The sequence below is a fragment of the Poecilia formosa genome, unplaced genomic scaffold, assembly GCF_000485575.1.
Source record: "Poecilia formosa unplaced genomic scaffold, Poecilia_formosa-5.1.2 Scaffold21, whole genome shotgun sequence".
NCBI lineage: Eukaryota > Metazoa > Chordata > Actinopteri > Cyprinodontiformes > Poeciliidae > Poecilia > Poecilia formosa.
The window spans coordinates 3,064,240-3,088,850 of NW_006799960.1; the positions used below are offsets into that span (position 1 = coordinate 3,064,240).

A 24,611-nucleotide genomic window follows, 5' to 3' on the forward strand; every position below is an offset into this window, starting at 1 on the left:
AAAATAAGTTTGAAAGCACCTTGTCAGACATTAAAAATAACTTTATTCTATGTTTTTAAATAGGCTGTCCCGATTTCCTGTTTATCTTTAGAGTTGTCAGATTCCAAAACGCAAAGTGAGTATTCAGCCTAGTGGCCGTCTATTCAGACCTTTCGCATCCTTGTTGATTTTGCTTTGCAGGGAGATTCTTCACACTCGCCCAAGAAAAGACAGGAATCATCCAGGTAACACGGAGACTCCATGTCTTATGTGTAAAGCTCAAAGATACTCCTTGATATAAGTGTCACGCTATTCTAAAATTTAATTAAAAGTAAAGAAGGATCTAAATTCCTAATGGGCCAAAACCAGCAATTAACTTAATGAGTAATTAAAGACTTCCAAAATAAAGTTTGCAGATAGAACTAAACCAGCGACGGTAAAAGTAACCATGCTGGAAGTTTAACACAAATTTTTTTGCAGATGATCTTCAAAGTAAAAGACTCCATATTTGACCGGTTAGATCGTTGCAAATTTAGGTTCCACATTATAAACAGAACTAATGCCAACATTTCACAATAAAAGCCTAACTTTTTTTTTAACCATTTTAATTGAGCCAGTGAAATGGAAATATGAGTTGGTTTGGCATTTCAAAATAAAATCCTATGTATTACGTGGAGTTTCCAGAGTACCAGTGAACCAAAGCTTTCAAAATAAAGCTCATTGCCGCTTTCCAAATTAAGAGTCTTGCTTTTTCATGGTTCAGTCGTAACAAAAGGCAAATTTGACATTCCTGCGCACCAAGTGGCACCAACAAAATGTTTATAGTTTAAATCGTTTAAGGCAGGGGTCCCCAAACTATGGCCCGCGGGCCAGATCTGGCCCGCCTCCACATTTGGTCCGGCCCCCTGAACAATACCAGAGAGCATTAAGATTTTTTTTTTTTTTATTTATTGTATTTTCCGGTTTATATGTGGATTTTTCTTCAACCACCAGGGGGCTCTTTAGCAGGAAGTGTGTCCTGTGAACTGTGGGTGTTTTGTTTTGCGTGGCGCATTGCTGCCATCTGTTGGACTTTTAGGGAACTGCTTGACTTTTATGTTATTTAATCAGTACGGTTGTTTGCTAGCAGTAGAGCAGATGAACACACGTGTCTGTTATGAACGCTGCATTCCAGGTTGAATTCTTCGAAGCAATGCCTGTAAGTAGCAACTTATACTTCAAAACGAGCCTTTATGTTAACATATGAGTAATTAATAAGTTAAAGTTACTTTCCCTCAATGGAATATATACTAGTTAGTCCCAGTGACTGTTTCACTCATGGTTTTTGCCCATGTGCTTTCTGGGTAAAAATCAATCGAGAAACCCCCCTTTAGCAATTTCCGGCCCCCCACCAGAGAAGGGAAAAGTTATGTGGCCGTCACAGGAAAAAGTTTGGGGACCACTGGTTTAAGGTATCCTAAAACCTAATCTCAGTGAAATATTAACAGTAAAAGCTTCCTGTGTAAACTGCATTCTCAAGAACAGTTAATATTTCAACAGTTCACACCATCAATAAAGCGAGGAAACAAAGCAGACTCTCCCGCTGTAAGAATGTTCCCTTTCCCTTCCCTTACCGGCACGACTCATAGATGGAGACAGACATGGACAGAAAAGCAACATCAAGAGGACGAACAAGCGGTCCACCATATTATAATCAAGCTCTAAAGTAGACAGTAATTTATGTCACATGGGGTTGAATGATGAGTCTACCGAAATGTTTTCATTTGGATAAAACCAAAGAAAAGTAGCAAAGCTTCCTCTAAAATATGTTTGTCTTCCAAATCGTTGACAGCAGAAAGAACAAAACATAGACAAAAGTAATGTTTCATCGCCCAGCGGCTGGCCTGTCATTTTAAAGCCGCCCTGTGGCCGTCTTGCATACTGTGGCGACTTGTCAGTATTATTGCCTGTGATATTTAGTTTCTCAGCAACACCGACTAACTGGATGGAGACTCTGGGTACAAACATGCCACTAGCACATATTTTACATACCACCGTTTCAAATCCAAACCTGCCACTTCCTGTGCGTTACAGTCCCCCTTTCTACCAACCAAACAAGCGTGACGAAGATGGAAATCAAGCAAGACTCTGTCAAGTGTTTGGGCAAACCACAAAGCAAGACTTGCATGCTGGATATCACCTACAGCACTGAGAGTTACACAACCCTTGATTTTACAATCTGAAAGCAAGAGTTGCTTTCAGATTGTAGCAAATGGTATGATAATTAGAGAGCATAGAGTGGCAGTGCTGCTGCACACTGCTGACCAGCTGCCAGGAAGCTTTTCTTATCCTAAAAACAGATGGAAGAAGTTCGTAATTGCACGGTGTTGCCAAGAGTATTCTTAATCATTCTTAATTCTTAGGGTTAAAACGTAGCCACACTATCCTGCTTTAACAGAGTCAAATCTTTTGGGAGGTCAATGTATGACCTCATGTTTATGACGATGGATGAGACGGCCTGACTTACAGATTGAGGACACCAAACTTTTCCATCCATGTCTTTCTGGACTTTTCCTTGTGTGTTGGTGAACAATCATGTTGGATTAGGAAGGGACCATCCCAAGCTGTCCCCACTGGAACTAAGGGCTCAAGTTCAGACAATCCACCAAACTTTACTCTCGACAAGGTTCAATTACTCTAGCAACTACCAAACAGAGACTCATCAACTGGATTTCCAGATAGAGAGGCATAGATTTTCACTTCAAGGCCCAGTGGTGGCATGGGTTACACCACTGCATCAACGCTTTGCATTGCTCTTGTTGAGATAAGCATGAATGTGGCTTTTCAGTCGAGGGCCCCGTTCCTCTAAGATCTCTGTACACTGATCTTGGGCTAATCTGTGGTCCACATAAAGATCAGAGATCTGTAGCTACAGAGTCTGGATAAAGTTTTCAGTCATGAACCTCAGCATCCATTGACCTCGCTCTCATAAATGCTAGAAGAAGCAGGATGCAAGCCATTCCGCAGCCATGGCAGGGGGTGAAACATCTGAATTCAACAATTTGGTGGGTGACTAAAGACCTTTGGCAATATTGTAGATTTACAGTGAAAACAAAAGCGATGCTTAGAATAATTAAAACTAAAGTTAGCAAGCTAACAGCGGCATGCCTGATTCACCAATCCTCTATTGTCTTAAGTGGACATGTTTGAGTTTTGACAGAACAAGAACCCCGCAGGAATCACCCTGAGCTTTAAGAAACTGAGAGAGAGAGAGAGAGAGAGAGAGAGAGAGAGAGAGAGAGAAAAAGGGAAAGAGAGAGAGAGAGAGAAAAAAAAGTTAGCTTTCAGGTGTTGTTGGTTTCCTCTGCTCGCATCAACACGGCTGTTTTGTTTTTAAAGTCAAGGGGAAAACCCAACAAAAATGACAGAGCGTTTGATTTTCCTCCAAACCACACAGTCATAATTTCTTTAATGAGGCTTTGGGGGGAAACAAAAAGGAAATGAGTGCATGTGTGTGTGTGCGTGCGTGTGTGTGTGTGTGCGTGCATGTGCTCTTGTCCTTGCATGTGTGTGGCAAAGAAAGTGAGAGACGGGGAGGAAAAGAAAAGGAGGAGAAATAAAGTGGGCTGAGACCGAGGGCAGCAGATGCAGGGAATGAAAAGCCGGCTGTGGTAAAGTGGAGAGAAGGTGATGGGAAAGCTTGTGGGAACAGACGCCGGTCTTGCATCCCTGCAGCCTCTCTCAGCTTGGCACAAAAAAGGCACACACTCACCAACCCCCTTTTTTCAGCTTAGGCATGGCCCAAACAGCCTGGCAGCGAAGCAAAGCGCTTCCACTTAACCATATCAAAGTCAGACTGGTGCTGCAGTTAAAGAAAATAAAGAAAAACTTTTACCCCAGAAGCTACACAGCCAGCCTGGGGGGGAAAACAAAAACTGCACGGCATGCTGATCAGTTATCTGGATAAAACTGCGAATATGTTAGAGCATTGTGGATGCAGGGAAAGCCTTTGATCAGCGTGAAGGAGATGCAGCTGGAAATGCAATGCCAGCTGACAGCTAAAAGGCGTCCTGGCAGATAGAGAACTGGTGGGACACTTTAAAGACAATGGACCTGATCCTTTGTTTGTTTACTCTGGTTTAACCGACAGGTCCACTATGGGTGGCAATGATAACCTTTGACCTTCATGACATGCAAAAAAAAAAATAAAAAAACTCGGCAAAGGAATTTCCTAAAACCATCAGGATGGACCTCATGTTTCAGCCTCGCCAAGGAGAAACGATGTTGCACACCAGTCAGCGAATGACCCATTTCTAAAAGCAACACTCTTGCGTGTGGAAGTTTCTACTAAGGAGAGCTGAATAAGTTTTTCTTAGAATAAGCCAAGTGTTGGAAGCTTGAAGAATGGAAGCGAATGGCATCCTCGCTTTTCCTTCAGGCTGCTGCATAACAGGAAGCTGAACATAATGGCTCTCCTTTGCACCTTTTCAAAGTCTGGATCAAAGGTCATGTTAGACTAGGACATGTAGGCAACGTTCTGGGAATCTGACAGAATAAATCTGGAGGGGATCCTCAGAGACTGATGTTTACATTCAGCAAAGCTAGCTGTGCTAAATGTGCTAACTAGTCTAATCACTACTATAAAATGTTGAAGGTAATTTATAATAAACTCTAATCATGTTTTGAACGAAATGCTGCTGAAGTGAAGTGTAACACCAATTGCCCTCCCTCTCACACAGTGTGACATCTACTCTGGTCCCAATTTAAATATATGATGATTGCTTGTGACAGAATAGCATGGTATACTATAGCTATGCATTATAAGATTTACATACACTATATATATATATATATATATATATATATTAAATTAACTAAAATCAGTATTGCTTCACATAATTGTTTGGAAATTGGTCACAAAAATGATCAGTGAATCTCAGGATCAAAGCATCCATGTTAATTTTTTTTTTTTTTGGCTTATTTTTAGTTGTAGTGGTTCATAGATGGAACAGGGGAGAAAACCAAACAAAACACTGATTTAGGAAGCTGATCGAGTACTAAATATTTACAATCTGCAAAACCAGAATTATGAATTAAATTACTGCCGGGCTGTTGTCCGTTTACATCAGCCAGTTCATGCATCGCCTTGATCTACTAACCCATTGCCCCAGAGAATGGAAGATCTTCCCCCTCCACAGCTGTGTGTGAGAATGGGGGGGAGGGGGGGGAGGAGATTTCCCTCTCTGATTCTCAGAGACGCTTCTCATCCAACACGCTCTGCATGGATCTGCACTCCCGGATGCTTCAACTCACCTCTGCAAAACTTCACCAGTAAGTCCTCAACTGCGTCTCTGCCCGTCTACCTGAGCCTGTCCATCCGTCCGTTACCAAAAAAAAAAAAAAAAAACGAACAAAACAAAAAATAACAAAAAAATAAAAATAAAAAAACAACACAGGAGAAAGTGCGTCTTCGCTTTCAGCGCTGAGGCTTGATTTTTCTTGCAGGATTTTTTCCGGCGCAGCTTTAAAACAAATAACACAAAGCTTTACCCCAGAAGAAGCATGCAGCGGCGAGTAGATTATCGTCGTTTCGTCGCTGATAATCAGACGCCGCAGCCAGACGTCCACACACGGCAAACACCGAGCCGACCCGCACACATTCCAGTTTGTGTTTGAGGCGCTCCTCCTCAACAACGGCGGACCAATCAGAGGCCAGAGATGTTACCGAGTGGGTGGGACCAGCCGGTTTTCAGCTCTGAGAAGAATAACCCCGAGACTCCATCATGTGGTGAAGGCGGTGGGGGTTGAACATCATGATACGTGTTTGTCCTTTTGTTATTTCTCATCCAATGTAAATCAGACTGAATCAGCTCTTTTTAAAGCCCAAAATTTAAATAAAAACAATGCATGTAGTAAAATAAAAAAGGCTTCCAATTTCAGACTGATTTTATTTTAGGTAATTAATACAGTATTTGCAATATATCACTTTATTTTACGTTTGCATGTTCAAAGAGATCAGGTAAATCTCTTTGAACATGCAAACGTTCATGTTCAAAGAACGTTTGCATGTTCTTTGAACATGCAAACGTTCAAAGAACGTTAAAATAAAGTGAAAATAAATCACTTTATTTTACGTTTGCATGTTCAAAGAGATCAGGTAAATCTCTTTGAACATGCAAACGTTCATGTTCAAAGAACGTTTGAACGTTTAAAATTTCATATTAAACGAAATTTCATCGTTTAATATGAAATTTCATATTAAACGATGATATGAAATTTCATATCATCGTTTAAATTTTAGCGAATGGTAAAATAAGCACGAGATGAACGCAGACTAAATTGTTCTGCGCAATATTTCAGCAATCAGCAACACTGGTCATGTCACAGCTGCAGTATGCTCCAAGTATTTATTTGGCTTCATTTCTTTTTAGTGCATATTTCCATTCATCAGCTTTAACTTTGATTTAGTCGGACTTTTGACGTCTTGCAATAAGAGAAAAACCCTTCGGGACTTTAATTTGTTCACATCCAGAGAATGAAGAAGTGTCATAATATCACAGAGTCGTTAAATGGCTCGCAGAGCATATTCTGTGATCCGGTCAGACTCCAGAATATTGGCCATGCCGTTCTGACTTGCGTTGCTCTGATTGTTGTAAACTGGAAACCTTTATTGACGTGTTGGGGCATTTTGAGGCTGGTAGCGTTGTTGTCCTGCAGCTGCCATTTTAGGTGGTTATATTTTCAAAAGCTCTATAACCAACAGACTAACAGTTATCATTGCGGAAAGAATTGTACTTAAACAGTTGAATTCTAGATTTGCACATTTTTTAAAAATCCCCTAGTAACTGAATTCTGCAGCAGAACAGAAGCATTAATAATCAGTGTGTTTGCACAACAGATGTTTTATATTTGACTAATCTAGTTCCACTAATAGTCTTGTATACAACCTCCCTTTGTGAAGAAGTGTGGATGAACGAAAGCCATAAAAATACACAGCTGTGGCGTTTAACTGCTATAAATTGCTGGACTATTATAACAAATCTACCCCAGACGTTGCACCAACACTAGTAAACCTCAGTACTTCTATTACTTCCCAGAGGTTAGGTTAGGTGTGTCTTCAGAGGGGAATGACATGCAGCATAGGTTCTCTTTAAACCCGTGATGCCCAGTTCTGGTCCAGCACGTTTTAGACGTTTCCCTGGTTCTAAACACCACATTTCAAAGAATGGGTCTTTTTCATGTAGCTACAAAAACTGAAGAAATACTGATGTGGTTCAACCTTAAGCTTAATTGGTACAGGGACACATTTAAAGCATTCAGGTAACAGACCCTCGAGGATCTGGAAGTGGAAACCACTGCTCTACTCTGACTTTAGCTTTTTATTGCTAAAACTTTATTATCTTATTTGGGATAGTGCATCTTAAACAAGGTAATAGATCTGAAGTAGTGCACTTTGCTCCTTTTCCTACCCACTGGGTTCATTATCTGGCATTACAGTTTACCAGTAAGGTGTTTTTTCTATTTATTTTAATCCATTTATCTCAGGCAGAGGGATTTTCCCTGGGAAGCGAGGAGCAAACAAAGTAAATTACATGAAAGGAATCTAAAAAAAGACAAACATCTCCATCTTTAAAAAGCCACAAACAGCGTAAAGCACAGGTACCGCCGTTTAAGGTGGAGGGAAAAATTTCCTTCCTGCAGCTGGATTTTGAGGAGTGACTCATCTCAGAGTGCTCCTGCCAGCATAATTGGACTCCATAAGTGGATATGTTGTTCCGCTGAGTCCATACAAATCCGATTCACCTCACCCTTCCACAAAGCGACGGGAGCAGAAAATGACTTGTCCTTTTTAATCCATCATTAGGAGCAGACGAGACTTTGAAATAACCTTAATAGGAAGGATCAGAGGTGCTCAGGCGTTCGGTTAAATTGTTTGAAAATTAACTTTACTTTGGGACCAAAAAGTGTTTGTAAAGTGCAAAAGTGAGAATGCATTACCTTCATAATTGAAAAATAAAAGTACAAAAGCTCCAGGAACCTGATTAGAAATTAGTAAGAGAAATACAAGCCAACTGAAACAGATCTAATGACAAGGAGGACATGTTTTATAGATTTTATACCATTGTTTCCCAATTTGCTCTATCCCCAGTGCAAACCTCCCGGGAGCTCTGCAGGTTTTTTTTTTTGTCAGCACTTCAGTTTGAACACCAGTATCCACACTTGCACAAACACACCCCCTCTTTCTCTCTTCTTCAGCTGTTGGACAGCTCAGCCTGTAATTATGGCTGTCATCAGCAGCCACTGACCAGCAGCTATATTTATGGGGGGAGCCAGCATGTTCAGACACACTGCAGAGAGAACACCATGCACACATGCAGTCAGTAAACCAAAGAAGAACAGCTGCAGGTTGATCTTTAACCAGAGTCCGTCAATGAGAAACAAGCGGCAGGTTCTTGTGGACACGTCTGAGTTGAGGTTCATGATATTAACTTTCTCAAGAAAATGTTTGCAGGAACACTCACTAAATAAACCGTAGAATTTTGCACCATCTGCAAGAGATGAACAACAAATAAAGGGAGCGTCTTGAATCTTTACAACAGTGCAAATTGAACTAATCAGGAGGGGAAAAGATGATTTTTTTTTGTCACCTTTCAGAAACAGTCTTTCCTTTGGACACACTGTTTACAGCTGGAATCCTGAATTTAATGAAAAGAAAAACCAGAAAGCAGTGGAAAAAGAAAACAATTCAGCTATGACCAATAACTCAATAAGGGAGTCAACAGGTATTGTTTGTGAGCATAAAGTTTCTAAACAAAGAAAATTTATGAATTAAAAAACTAAGATGAACATGAACAAAATTTCTAACTGCACTTACAGAAATGTAACTTCCCTTATATCCACCACATGTGTTGGATAGCTTGAAGGGACTTTGAGGGCAAATAACATGTGTCATAGACAAACATGTTTGTCTATGACAAACATAGACAAACTATGTTTGTCATAGACTCTAAACTTCTTTTTAGAGTTTAATTTCACCTTATTCTGAGGTTAGATGTCCCGAGAATAACATTTGACATCTACATTGCAAGTTAAATGCTTAAAGTAAGACAGACTGATATTAAGAAGAGTAAAACTTGCCTTGTCATTGCATGTTTTGCAAATTGAAAGCGGGCCGCTGGGAGAAACATGCCAACAAACGACTGTCCGTATCGGAGTAAATGTTGTAGTTGAAACTGGAACAAAAAAGACTGATTTGAATTAATTTTTAAATACAAATCACTTTTTTCTGAAGCAGTCAGAGCATGTGATAATGCATGAAAATCTGAAAAGATATTAAAATGTAACATTTTAGAACAAGAGGACAGACTGCTGAAGTGTAATCTATCTGGATTATTAATATTTATTATTATTATTATTATTATTATTGTTGTTGTTGTTAAATAAGCTTTTTCTTTTTTTGGATTGTGACACTTTTGGTCTACCATACTACAGTCACTTCAGTGTGTTACATTTGGACAGATTTAAAGTCTACTTTTTAAATGAGGGCTCCTTTTATATGTTTTCAATGTATTTGTCATTTTAAATTTCACTAACCCTACACTAATGCATTAACATTGCACTGTTAGGTTTGTATGTTAAAGAAATTTTAAGTTAATATTATGTTTTTCAATTTTGGAGCTTTCTATTGAGGGATAAAGCTGAGTAACAACTGCTTACAGACTGCATCTTTTGCAGATTGCTCGTGTTACGCTGGAAAAATGTGCATTTCCGTTTTCACCCGCTTATTTCAATATTCCGTGTTGCAGCTGCATGCATATTTTTCACTATCCAGAACTTTTATTTTACTTTATTTTTAGAAACTTTTTTCTGCAGGAGTCAGGAAGGAAAGCCAACTTCAGGGCAGAGGATCAGCTGATGGTGAACGTGTGACACTGAAATAAGGGAGACGCTCGCTGTCACCTCTGCTCAGGTTGCAGATGATGTGCGGGCTGATTTATTGTCAGACACACTAAAAGCTCTGCTCTGTCTTTGCTGCACTAAAACAAACAAAAGCAATGCTGTATTTGTGTTATCTAATATTTGATGTACTTATTCATGCATCTCCTGTCACGTCTTTGAGTGTGAAACACAGACATGACTCAGTTGCATGCTGCGTGCTTTGACTGCTTTGGACTTTAACGACAGCTGGCATATAGCAGGTGGAATCTCTCTGCCTCGGAGGCAACACAGAGGAGAACATCAACAACAGCAACACACACACACACACACAGTCACAGAAATCTCTCAAAATGAGCAAATGAGACATTTTACCCTGTTTCCTCACAACATTTTAAGAACATCCTTCATGCTCCTGCATGTAGCAACTGGAAATAAAATGAGTTTTTGCTTTTTGCAGTGTGTTCCAGTGCTCAGATGCTGCTGACTTTTGGCAGTATACTTTAGCTGCAGAGTCCAAACACAATGGCTGATGCCACTAGCAGAAAGTATTAGTGAACTGCCTTCAGTGATATAAAAATATCTGCCCCCTAAAACCTTGTTTTAAGGCAATGAATGACCAGTGATTGAGCACCACTTTTAACTGCCCTTGCTTTTGGAAAATTCTGCATATTTTAGTTTTAAGTGTGACCTTTTTAAAAAAAAAAAAAAAAAAAGAAAGAAAGAAAAGGCAAGTCTTTTCAGATGGTTTATATTGGTTTAACATTTTTCTTTTAAAAGAGATTTACCACAAACCAACTGGTGAAAATGCTTTCACATTTGCACAAGCCCCAATACAAAAGAAAAAAAATGTAATTGGGTTAAAACATTTTATGGATTATTAGCTTGATTATTGTTCTATTAATAACAAGAGGATTTAGTGATCCTCTTTCTAAATTACCTTAATTCTGCTCACTGGGGCCAGAACCGTCTTTCTGTGAGGTAACGGTACTCACCACTTGTCCACTGTGCTAGCAAGAAAGGAAAGGAGTGATTTTTTGCTAAATGTGCTGTAATTACTTTTGGAGAGGCAAATTATCCTCAGTTGCATTTCACTTTAAAGCACACCTACACTGAGGCTGTCATGCTTTTAAAATATTTAACTACACACAGCAGCATTTGGGAAACTTGGTATTGAAATCCTCTTGAATCGCTCATGGCAAGAACTGAAAAAACACAATAAATGTTCGTTTTTGATAGACTAAAGTGCTGGACGTTGGATGGACGGATGTCTGCACCGTCCCGAGGTACTTGGCAGTTTTGGGAGTAATTTAGATCTAGCAATGGCCTTTTTATTCAACCAACACATAACTAAAGAAATAAAGTTAAATTACACGTGAACATCATGCTGGTAAGAATAACAACATTTCATTAACCAACGCCGGCGCTCATTTATTTGAACTTGTGACCAGCGACGAAACATCTCATCTCCAGACTTCTCCAAAATGTTTCTGCCTTGTAAAGATTCCCAGGTGGTCCGCCACGCTTCTTACTGGGAACAGTTACCTCATCGCAAAGGAAGATCCAAACCACTAAATGTGAACCTCACACACCCTGTGCTGCCCTCAGCGCAACACCATGGGAACCATGAGAGATCTGAGCAGAAAAGGCTAGGAGAAGGTGGAAACTTCATGCAAGCATCGTTAACCAAAAAAAAACAAAACAAAACAAGACAATCTTTAATTTGAAGACAATCAGGCAAATTTCTGCCGTTGCATCACCTTTCTTGCTGAATGTTGCACCATTAAAATGTACTTAAAAAGGCATCATGCAAAGTAGTCAAGTTCTCTCTCTCTCTCTCTGTATGCCCTCTCCCCTCTTTCAGGCAAAGCTGCAGAAAAATAATGATTGCTGGAGTGTGTTGGGGCTAAAGTAGGTCAGTGGAGCTAACTGTCAGAAGTAGAAAGAGGGAGAAGCAGGGCAGTAAGATGCTGGCTGCAGTAGGTCCCCTCAGGTCAGAGCTTTTCCCCACTGCAGTGACGCACAAACTAGAGCTCCATCATATTAGTCTGCATGCTCTGCGCCCGTGTGTGTGTGTGTGTGTGTGTGGGGGTGTGTGTGTATGTGTGTGTGTGTGTTGTGTTGCTGTGGACACACACAGATGAAGGCTGCCTCCAGACAGTGGAGGTGTATGTGTGGGTGGACTGTCAGTGTTCCTGTGTTCATGATAAAAGATGATACGAGTTTGGAGATGAAAAGGTCAAACTGGAGGGGCTTTAGGACCATTTTTCTACTGACAAAATGGCTTTAGTTTGGCATTAAGGGGAGTGTGGGGCTGCTTGGTAAGTGCCAAATAAAAGTTAAGGTCAGGCTGACGGACAGCAATAAAAATTGACCGATTTATGAACCTGCTGCAGGGAGAGCTCTTCTAGGGTTGTTACAGTCGCGGTGCACATTGAAGCCACAGCTTGGCAGTAAATTGAGGCATGCTTACAGATATAGAGGTCACCCACTGGAAAAGAAATCACATAATAAACCTGCAGAATACGCATGAGAAGCTGCTTCATTCATAAAGAAAAAAAACCTGTTTTCTCTACAAGAAAGCCCAATAGTCTAAATTGCAGTTATCCCAGAAATATGAATATTTCTTACCACTGAGCAACACTTAACACAAATAAACACACTATTTCACAAAAAAAGTCATTAATTTGGTTAAAAACACCCCTTACTCAACTTTTGCAGGTCAAATTTAAATACAGTAAAGCAACCGCATCACAGGTTGAAGTGCTACTGACCTGATGACTGGTTGCCTTTCCCTTGAAAATAACTTATTTTATTTTCAGCTTTTAATCCCTACAACCGTGCTTTCCCTGCCATGACACAAACCAATCAGGTCAATCCTGTGTGGAAAATTTCATGATAAGGCCTATTTGCAGAGGCAAGAGCTGAAATTAGGCTCCTCGTCATTTCATCTGTAAAACTGGATCGGTTTATTGCAGAGTAACGCACCTGCTTTTCTTCACTCGGCTTTTCTTCCTCTCCTCGTCCGAGAGCCTCTTAACTCCAAGGTGTTTGATTTATACACTTGAAGCAAGTCTGGAAGGTCTCCTGAAGGTGAACGAGTCACAGAGACTCTCAAACATGCAAGCTCAACTAAATCTGGTCCCCATTACGCTGAGCAGAACAGCTTGGATTACAGCACACACACACACTCACTCTCACACACACGAATGCACAGTGAGAGTGATTTCAGATCTGTGGTAAAAACCATTATCACTACATCACCTCCTTTACAGCTGCTAGCAGTTTTATATATAAATGCTATAAAGTATCCTTTAAATGAAGCCGACCTCCCAGGTTTCCAGTCCAAAGAGCACGGATCCACTCTGATCCGGCGCTCTGGCTGGCGGCTCGGAGGAGGATACTGTTTCCTTCGCTCCGCAAGGCAAGTACAGACTAGAGTCTGAAGGAGAAATGGATTTGTGAAATTCAGACCATCTATAAGTCTCTCTGCCCGGACAAGCTCTGCACACCAGGTCACTTCCTCGTTTAAAAAGGTTTGTGAAACAATCAACGCCCCCAGGCTAAAGCGAGTGAGATGAACTCTCTGTTGCCATAAGGATGACACATGATCCCATTGGAGTGGCACAGCTCGACGGATGTCATCGGGTTTCCATAACAAACAAACCCAAATTAGAAATCCAGCGAGGTCTGCAGGCGACATGAAAGTGGGTCAGTTTGAGCTTTTAAATGCCCTTTCTTCTGTGACCTCATTACTGAAGGAATGCCGCTCTTCCACTGCGATCGCTTGATAGGAGGAGAATTCCTGAACGGTGGGAAATGAGACCTTCAGGTTTGGCATCTGGCCCGGCAAAGAGCAGCCTTCATGTCTCGTCTTGCTCTGATTTATTCTTTAAGTCTCTGCTGCTTCTGGTGACAAACTTTAAAGAAAAGCCCTCAAGCAAAGCAGAGATTGAAAGCTGAGATCATAAAAAGTGTTTCTCTGTTAAGGTGTGGAGTTACTTCAGAGCTTTACAGCAGCTTCTCAACTTGCAACTGTGTAAGTTTAGAAATGTCAAGCAGGAAAAAAAAAAGTGTTATATAAAAGATAAATATTGATTTGCACGCAGTCGAGTCAAATAAATATTTTGTCCCTTTCAACTCATACAGAACAGTGGCTCCAGCATTCTTGTGATTGGTTATTTGCTGATGTGACACACAATTAACTTTTCAATTACAGGTCATCCTAGCCTGAGTTTGTTATGCACATAAATCACACCCGTCCACAGAATCCTCCTGGAGCTCTTAAAAAACAGCAAAGACAAGACAGAAGATCAGTACGAGGCTGGAAGGAGCAAAAAAAGACATCAACAAGGAGCAATTAAATACAAAGTGATATTACTGAATAAATAAAGTTTCCTAAGCCAGTTTCTTACACCATTAGCTATGTTAGCATCTCATTCCAGCACAGCTACGTGTCATTTCCTTAAACCTGCTGCCTCGTCTTTCAACTCTATTACGTCATAACGTTTCAACATTACCTAAGTGAGTCCAGGTTTACCCAATTTAGACGGAAAGTTACCCTGAGCTGATCCAGGAGGATCGGTACGCAGCGACTTGCAAGAGTCTTCTTAAAGATCCAAAGGCTTCTGGGATCACAAAGAAAACCATTTGTAGCACACGTCGTCACAAGTGAACATCAAAAATGATTCAGAAAAGGTTTGGAGACAGGAAGAAAGAAAATCTCCACAGTCAAAAAGAGAAGGTGAAGCTTGGAAACTGTGAGACTTAATGGCAGAGGTGAGAAGAGAGGCTAAAACTCAAGTAAGAGTAGAACTACTTCAAGATATTTTTACTCAAGTAAAAGTAAAAAGTAGCCATCCATTGGTTATAAAAAAGACTAATGAAGTACAAGGTAACTGATCAAAACATCAATTATTTAAAATTACATAATCAGACAAGCCAAAATATAATGTGGAAGATCAAAGATGAAAATAATTCATAATTACAAAATAACAAAATCAGGCAAAAGAGACATGTTTCCTAATCAATTTCTTTCAATATAAAACTTCCTTGGTGGGTGTTTGGTTGAAAACAAGCTTGCTGTTCATTCAGTGACGTTCCTCGAAGTGAGTCAAGTATCCAGAAGTTTTACTCAAGTAAGAGTAAAAAGCAGTAAAAATATTCCTCAAGATACATTTTTTTCCCAAAAAAGGTACTCAATTAAATGCAACTGAGTAAATGTAACTATTTACTCCCCAATTCTGCTTAATGTGATTGTGAAACGGAAGAAAGCCAAACGTCTTTGGAGGTTATTTAAGCATCTGAAATGTAGCATTTTGGCCTGCATGGAAAATTAGATGCATGAAGGAAAATGAGCACCAGATTCCCCTGAACACACCATCCACATCTCAAAACATGGCGGTGGAGGCATGATGCTGTTGGGATGCTTTTCTTCAGCAGGGAAAGGAAACTTGTTAAATGGGAATCCTGGAGAAAGACGAAATCATTAAACCTAAACTGAATGCTTTAAAACCAACAGAGGGGTTTCAAACCCTAAACCCTGAACGATACATTAAAGGAGGTTAAACTGTTCCAGAAGCAGCAGGACGATCTGTATTTCTCAACTAAACGGGGCGTTTTGAAGTGGAATCTGTTTCCTTTGTGCTTCTCTGAACTTTATCTGAAGTTCATCCTGCTTCGAGGCATCTTAATAGTCCAGTAGTGTTTCCAGCAGCGTTTCTCACTCGTGACTGAAAGCAGCTCTTCATGCCTTCTGACCTGACCCAGTTAGTCAAACACTGGCTTATTTAGACACAAAACACCAACACGCCACGTTCAACTGCGGCGCCATCGATCTCATGCTCAGCCATTTTTTTGTGTGCTTTTTTTCGCCGTCATTAAAGTCCTTTGACTGACTCTTTCCTCGGGGACACTTTACTCTCGAGTTCTTCGGCACACAAGCGTAAAATTAGACCGAACTCAAAGTCTCTGAGTTTGCGCTGAGGAGAAAGTGGGCGTTTAAAGAGACCGTTGTGATTATTTTTGGTCTCAATGCAGCTTCTGTGCACTTTTCCACCAACTGATAGAGTAATTTTAACAGAGTTTCTGAAGGGGATATTTACCATGTGTGGATGTGTGATAAATGTATGATACACAGCAGAGCTGTGTTTGTGTTAACTTGTGTGTGACAGCAGTTTGGAAGTTGTTTCTGAGTGGCTTTAGTGCAACTTGAGGGTTCATGGAGGGGTGGTGGGGTATATTTTATTAGAAAATACAAAATAATAAGAGATGCATTATAGCAGCTACTTTTAGGAGCCATTTTCAGTGCAAAATTTAGAAAATAATAATAAAAAAAAATCCTTTCTGTATCTTTGCATTGTCCTCTGCATCCCAAAAGCTTTCATCAAATGTCTCTGGTTGGTTTTGCAGCATTCATCAGGAGAAACGTCATGATTGGTTGAAATAAATATTAATAATAATTTCCATAATCATTGCCATCATTGCATCATTGATCGTCTCAGGTCACGGACAAATCCAGTGGAAATCCTGTGGGACGGGTGGAAGAGACGAACGGGGTAAGAAGGGAAGCGTGTTAACGCACAAATAGTAAAAACAATGCGGTCAGCTTAAAGGGTGTGTTCTTCAAAATATCCATTTTGGGCAATAAAAGTTGAATTTTTACAGATCCCTTCCATCGGTGCCAACCGGGGAAGGCGTAGTAAGTAACTATGAAGTGTTGCTGGTTACTTTTCAGTACCAATTTACTACTGTTCCCGAAGAAACATTTTCCTTGCAGCGGGGTGGGGAAAAGAAAATAAATAAATATGTACCGAGTAAATGACAATCGCCCACATTTATCTGAATCATGCCTCGAGTAGTAAAAGTTTTTTTTCCGTCTGTTGGTCCAGATTACAAATGCAGAAACCTTCCAGTTTATGTGCAGAATATTTGTTTCATCCTTAAACTTTTGTTCTTCCTCTTTGTTCCCCATAAAAGCCTCCCAGTTGGGAAGCTTTATTCTGCTCGGCGCTGCCAGCACGCTGGATTTGATGTCCCATGTTGTGCTGGCCGTGACAAACAAGACACTAAAGTCTGATTTGAGCAAAACGTCCAGACCGAAATGCCTCGCAGTAAAATATAATGTGAATTTGCTCTGAATCCTGCTTACATGAATCAGATTTGATGTGGTTTAGCTTAGCTGGATTCCACCAGAGGTAAACACAGCGACCTGATGTAAAGCAGCAGCAGCCAGGATCAAATGAACAGTCAGGCTGGAATCACATTCCTACATACAAATAAAACGATTTGCGCGGCTTGTGGCCTTCACCCCATCTTCATGTCGCTGCTTTGACAGACTGAACTCAAAAAGCTTTACTCGGTCTGCGTAAAAGCGCACTACGCCGTTTTGCTCATTCACACATTCGGAGTTGAATCTCCGAGTGAAAAGGACGAAGCGAAGCCCTCCTGTTCAGGTCAGGGTAGTCATAATTCAGCTCAGTGTTACAAGCAAGGCTAACCATGCCTTACCCAGCCAATTGTCTCTGAGAGTGTAGCAGTGACAGCAAACATATATCACACACACACACACACACATGCACACACACACGCCTGCTACTGAAGGTGGCTCTGAGGTCAAGGCCAAACAAGGTTATTCCTGCAATCTTTTCAAATGCTTTCTTTGCACTAAAGCGCCTGGTTAAGATGCATTAAAATCCTCTGTTCAACCCTTTAGCTTGAGTCCATTTAATGACTCAAGTGAGATTTTTAATGGTTTTTTTTTTTTTACATCACTAGCACCCGTAATGACTCCTATAACATGGAACTGATGCGTTTCATTGATTTCCACTTCACTTTTAGTAATGTCTAATTATGCATTTGTTGAGCGTATAAATATAAAGAAAATCACAGTGGCCCAGTTTTCCAATTCACTCTTCAAAATGGGAAAGACAAAAGGACATGCCTCTAGAGTAAGGTCGATGAGTGAGAAGAGAGGTTACAAAAAACAATTAACCACAGACTGATTAAATTCTTTAAAATGAGACTATTCTACTGCAATAAAAATGAATACAATTATATTTTAGGGTTTTTTCATATCTTTACAAGGAATGTTGATAACTGTATGGAGAATCCATCCATCCTGATCAAACATTGCAATTTAAGGACTGTCAAAGCCACTTCTATCATCTTATTGAAATTACAATACCCTAAGAAGATGTCCGCTTTGCGTTCATTTGTTTATTCGCATTTTATATAATGCAGCTGTTTGGTTGTGCAAATAAAAGCAAAATGCTTGATTTACTTTCTTAAAAATCTATAATGGATCTAAAATTCCTTTCACTCATGGATTTATTAAGTTACTCTTAAAATGCCATGAAGCGGAGAGGTACCTGTCGATACAAATTTCGTCCATGTTTTTGCTCGGTTCAAAATAAATACATAGAACTAAGCAAGAAAATATTCACCTTTCAATTTTAACCTTCGAAAGGTTTCAACTGCAGGGATTTAACGTTTGTGCTGTGCATATTTACCTGAATCTCAAGGTAAGACAGAAATAAATGCATCAGACTAAGATAAACTCGTAGATTAAGACGTCATTTCCAATTTGTTATTTTCAAGGCCTGTAAAATGTAAATTTCTGGGTCTTTGACAGTCAACAGGCCACAGTTGGATCTAATCTTCTGCTGTTGCCCAACAACCAATTAAAACCGCAGCGGATGGAGAAGATTTACTTTGGCCGTTAATAATACAGCTAATTTATCTGAAGAAAATAGGACAGCCGTGATACATTTCACCAAAAATGAAACTCCCGATTAGTCAAACGCAAAGCAACGCTGAATAATTTCCATCGCTAATCCAGAGAGCTAATTAGAACAGAAAACAAAAGTGATCCACATTCTGCAACCTTCAGATGCGTCTATGAATAAACACTCTGATGCCCACTGGCCAACTTTACAGGAATCCGTGTGCCGTGATTGGCTGGTTTGCCGCAGAGAGTCATCTGGCGGAGCGCATCCTGGCTGAGCTGTTCAAAGCCAACGTCACATTACCAGCAGAGGAAAAGAACAAAATCAGTCAAAACTGGGTCAGAGGAGGCATCGTCACGCAGATCACATCCAGTGATGCAATATCAGAGAGCATCCTCATGAACTGGCCATCTGAGATTTAAGAGCCTTTGAATAAACCTTAAATATAAAAGGTATAAACATGTGAAGCTAAACTGTGTTTGTATGAAATGTAAACATGCTGCACCATCTGCACAGCCCTTGTCGCTTAAATGTGGTTGAGCTTAAATGAAAATACATATTAATTTGGGAGGAATTATTCACTCCAAGGAGGAGCAGGTAAAATGTTACCTTTGTTGCACAACAACAGTACTGCACTTTGCAAGTAGCTCGTGCACAAAGTATCAATCTCTACTTTAGTTGTTTAGAATATTGAGGAAGGTTTAATTGGTAATCCATGACTCTGCTTTCCTGAGGTATAAATATGGGAAATAAAAAAAAAAGTATTTTCTTTTCTGCCATCAGAAATATAAATATGTGGTATATTAACACACATTACAAGCACTTGACCCGGAAGTGTTGACTTCCAGTCAGATGAAACAAAGATTGACCCAAAAACAAAATATAAATTTGTGGAAAATGCATATTATGTTCACTTTCCAAAGTATGGTTGAGTGTTTGTCATGCTGTGGATGTTTCCATTACAAAGTCCTTGGGAACATTGTCAGTCATGACAGTGAAAGCTAACAGAAGATCAAACTATTTCTGCAAATAAGAAAAGTAAAATGCGGTTGTCTCCCTTATAGAGTTTTAACCACACATTAGAAAACATTTCTGCATGCCCTACATGTATTTTTGTTGTTTTGTTTTTTAATGTCTGAACTTTGATAGTTCATAAAAGGTCATTATTTTAGTTTCCAACACAGGAAAAATGAAAGACAAAACCAACATTGTTCAGGTTTTCTGATGCAACAACGCTAAAGATCTTCTAGTTATTCCACTGAATTCTTCGTTAATTGATTGAAAGAATATTTTTGCAGAACTGTGTTGTTGATGTTAAATGAACCATGCATCAAATCACTAAAAAACACCGCCTTTTGTCATGCTGCATTTCTGAAGGCTTATAAACTCTCAAGGAAAGTAGATTTTTTCTGTGGTTTAAAATGCCTGTTACACAAGAACGCCCACACTGCAGAGGGCACAGCTACTCTCTGCTTTCTAAAACAAAACAAAAAAAAACAGAAGTCTAATTTAAATAAAAAACACTCCTAAGAAGAGGAACAGGAAACAAGCAGCAAACAGAATTCATTACGGCAGAAATAATTAGACTCATTTCATGCATAGATTGGTTAATATAAATCCCACCAGCAGCTCATCCAGTAACTCATATTTCTCAACCTGCTGTCAAAAGTGAATTTCTAATTTTGGCAAGTCTATTCGAGCGTGTAGCAGTGAACCCCACCTACACAGCTGAGGAGATCCCTCTGGGTCGGCGTTCAACCATCACTTTTGCCCTTTTCTTCACCCGGACAACAACTCCCGAGTCACAAACCAAACCAGTGTGACCACAGCGAACCACGCGAGCGGCTGCAGCTGCCCACCAGTAAACCCACGCTTGCTTCCCAACACTCCCCAGCTGACCCTTTGGCAAGCCTACCGTCTTCATAGAAGACATCCTCCGCTTCTTCACGCATCATCTCATCCAGGTCGTCCTCTGGAATGTCGGTCACGGCCATCGGTATCCCTCCCCGTCTGAGAAAACGTCTGGGCTGCGAGAAGGAATCGACTCCGGCCCGGGGCCTCTTCGCTCCGATCCACCGGCAGGCTCCTCACACGAGAAGGGAGAGGACTGGGACTGAGCTGAGCGTGCTTCAGCTGTCTGCACAGCAATGTGTGTGTGTGTGTGTGTGTGTGTGTGTGTGTGTCAGGTGAAGAGTGGGTGGGTGGATGCAAGAGAGGACACCCAGCGACCTTCACCAAGTTTCAGCAAGCGTGCCGATTTCATAACATCCTGTGCAAAAGCTGAAGTGAGAGTGTGCCGTTTGGAGAGCACTTGTACGAGTAAGTGTGCGCATGTGTGTGTTTATGAGAGTGTGCCGTAAGAGGAGCGTCAGTGGTGTGTGTGTGTGTGTGTGTGTGTGTGTGCATGGGTGTCCATATCCACTGTACAGCTCTCCACAATGAGTCAGCTCGAGCGCTTGGCGATCAACAGGAATAAATCGATGGCATGTTTTGAGCCGGCACAAACATGCAAAGAAGGCGTGAAAGTGAGAGTTTAGCCTGGATATGAAGCGTCTCTGCTGGCCATCCTTTCACAGCCCACCGGGACTTGTGGGACAACACTGACTGCTCTCTCTATTTTTTCATTTGGCCCACTTCGAGGGGGCTTTGGCAGTGCCGATAAAGTCTGGCGTCATTTGCCGTTTCTGAAAGCTTCCCCAGAGTGGCGCAGGCTGCAAGTAAACACTCTCACCTGCTCTGAGCAGAAAGCATTTTAAACCAGGCAGAATATTTATCTAGTAATGTTAGCAGAAAGATCCTTCTATTAGTCACAGAGTTTGTACCCCTTGACCTTTGAACTCTGCAACTAAAACCACAAAAAAGGAAAGGTTTGGATAACTCCTGGGACATTTTCTTGTTAGTCATGTCCTGTCCAGCATCGCAGCACTCAGGATTGTTGTCCAAGTGCCAAGTAGCCCAACTTTCACAAGAGGAGCTTTTGATATAGAAACGCTCCTCTTAAATTGGACTGGGTACGGAAGTGAAAAAGAAAGGGAGAGAGGTGTGGTGAAAAGTTTAAAGGTAAAGAAGGAAATAGGATTTCCATCGCCCCAGCTTCCCTGAATTCTCTTCCTCCTTTTTGCAAAACCCGTCTCTTTCTCCCTTTACTCTCCATGCCGTTTCCCTGACTCACCCGATTTAGACAAACCAATTTGAAACCAAAATAGAAAGTAGGCCTCAAGTCAGTTCATTATCACATTTCCCTCAGACCTGCCCTCCTCTGTCACTTCCCTTTAAAGCTGAAGCTCATGGGAACAAGCCTGGCAGCAAACTCATTTTCCGCAGAGCGAGTTCAGACAACGTCTGTACGTCAAAACCGTCGTCAGATGCTGACCAGATCCAAAAATGAACGTGACGATCTTGTGGACAGAGCTAATATTGTGAATATTGTGTGTAACGTTGAGAAGAAAGGGGACGAGACAGTGCTAGTTACCGAAAGTGGAGTCGACCATCTCAGCCACCCAAAACAGTTTTCTAAATTAGTTTTTAATTCCATCGCAAAGATTTTAATCTCAGCAGCAGCTGGCACAAGCTACCTTCTCCAATTCATGTGAAACTGCTGGTCAATAATTCAAGGATTTTAAATTTGTGTTGCGGCAGAGAACATTGGTTTGTTCAGTTTAAAGCTTGAGAAACAAACTCAGGAAACTGTTTCGCAGATTTCAGCTTTGCATGTTTTAAATAAGCTAAACCACAACTCCTCGTCTTCAGCATTTTAAAACAAATCTATCGATATCAGTTTGTGTAAATCATGGGTCCAACCTTTTTGCAGTAACGGCTACTGAGTAATTCAAATGGGTACCAGTTTAAAACACACAGTTTACCTTTAATTATATACTTAATGATTAATAATTGATGTGTTTTTGGAACGGCCCTATTGTCTATGCATATGGTCTTCGTGGGAAACTTTGTTCCTGCAGGCACCATTGTAAATCTTCCAACAGCCTCATACGCTGAGAAATCAACACCAAGATACAGATTTACATATGTTCTCCTTTAATAAATTGATTCCAGGTTCATATTTAAAGGTGTGTTTTTGCACAGGCTACAGGTGATGTACTCTGCCACGCAAAAGGATTTCCTCTAGACTTTGTCACAATACAACCACAAGCTCTACTCGATTTTATCATAATTTTATATAACAGATCACCAGGACAGAGTCCTGCATGTGTAGTTTAATCTCCATATTCAGCCATTCTGTGAAGATCTCAAAGGTTTTATTAGTTATTTTTTGCGNTGCATATTTTAGTTTTAAGTGTGACCTTTTTTAAAAAAAAAAAAAAAAAAAAGAAAAAGGAAAAGAAGGCAAGTCTTTTCAGATGGTTTATATTGGTTTAACATTTTTCTTTTAAAAGAGATTTACCACAAACCAACTGGTGAAAATGCTTTCACATTTGCACAAGCCCCAATACAAAAGAAAAAAAATGTAATTGGGTTAAAACATTTTATGGATTATTAGCTTGATTATTGTTCTATTAATAACAAGAGGATTTAGTGATCCTCTTTCTAAATTACCTTAATTCTGCTCACTGGGGCCAGAACCGTCTTTTTGTGAGGTAACGGTACTCACCACTTGTCCACTGTGCTAGCAAGAAAGGAAAGGAGTTTTTTTTTTTTTGCTAAATGTGCTGTAATTACTTTTGGAGAGGCAAATTATCCTCAGTTGCATTTCACTTTAAAGCACACCTACACTGAGGCTGTCATGCTTTTAAAATATTTAACTACACACAGCAGCATTTGGGAAACTTGGTATTGAAATCCTCTTGAATCGCTCATGGCAAGAACTGAAAAAACACAATAAATGTTCGTTTTTGATAGACTAAAGTGCTGGACGTTGGATGGACGGATGTCTGCACCGTCCCGAGGTACTTGGCAGTTTTGGGAGTAATTTAGATCTGGCAAGGGCCTTTTTATTCAACCAACACATAACTAAAGAAATAAAGTTAAATTACACGTGAACATCATGCTGGTAAGAATAACAACATTTCATTAACCAACGCCGGCGCTCATTTATTTGAACTTGTGACCAGCGACGAAACATCTCATCTCCAGACTTCTCCAAAATGTTTCTGCCTTGTAAAGATTCCCAGGTGGTCCGCCACGCTTCTTACTGGGAACAGTTACCTCATCGCAAAGGAAGATCCAAACCACTAAATGTGAACCTCACACACCCTGTGCTGCCCTCAGCGCAACACCATGGGAACCATGAGAGATCTGAGCAGAAAAGGCTAGGAGAAGGTGGAAACTTCATGCAAGCATCGTTAACCAAAAAAAAACAAAACAAAACAAGACAATCTTTAATTTGAAGACAATCAGGCAAATTTCTGCCGTTGCATCACCTTTCTTGCTGAATGTTGCACCATTAAAATGTACTTAAAAAGGCATCATGCAAAGTAGTCAAGTTCTCTCTCTCTCTCTCTGTATGCCCTCTCCCCTCTTTCAGGCAAAGCTGCAGAAAAATAATGATTGCTGGATTGTGTTGGGGCTAAAGTAGGTCAGTGGAGCTAACTGTCAGAAGTAGAAAGAGGGAGAAGCAGGGCAGTAAGATGCTGGCTGCAGTAGGTCCCCTCAGGTCAGAGCTTTTCCCCACTGCAGTGACGCACAAACTAGAGCTCCATCATATTAGTCTGCATGCTCTGCGCCCGTGTGTGTGTGTGTGTGTGTGTGGGGGTGTGTGTGTATGTGTGTGTGTGTGTTGTGTTGCTGTGGACACACACAGATGAAGGCTGCCTCCAGACAGTGGAGGTGTATGTGTGGGTGGACTGTCAGTGTTCCTGTGTTCATGATAAAAGATGATGCATACGAGTTTGGAGATGAAAAGGTCAAACTGGAGGGGCTTTAGGACCATTTTTCTACTGACAAAATGGCTTTTGTTTGGCATTAAGGGGAGTGTGGGGCTGCTTGGTAAGTGCCAAATAAAAGTTAAGGTCAGGCTGACGGACAGCAATAAAA

The 24,611-nt window shown here is 40.6% G+C and overlaps 1 protein-coding gene across 4 annotated transcripts in view; it reads right to left on the reverse strand.

The window, feature by feature from the left end:
- LOC103135138 (protein FAM65B-like) overlaps nt 1–24,611 on the reverse strand; it is a 61,106-nt gene that overhangs the window by 22,034 nt on the left and 14,461 nt on the right. The window contains exon 1 of one of the 4 annotated variants that reach the window (XM_016669311.1): nt 20,536–21,178. The exons of 2 other annotated variants lie outside the window; for them this stretch is intronic. In XM_016669311.1, the coding sequence (XP_016524797.1) occupies nt 20,536–20,614 (79 nt within the window). In that variant the 5' untranslated portion in view covers nt 20,615–21,178. Of the gene's footprint in view, nt 1–5,271; nt 5,633–20,535; nt 21,179–24,611 lie in introns of those variants that run through there. One more of the 4 variants, XM_016669315.1, reaches the window with a different exon arrangement.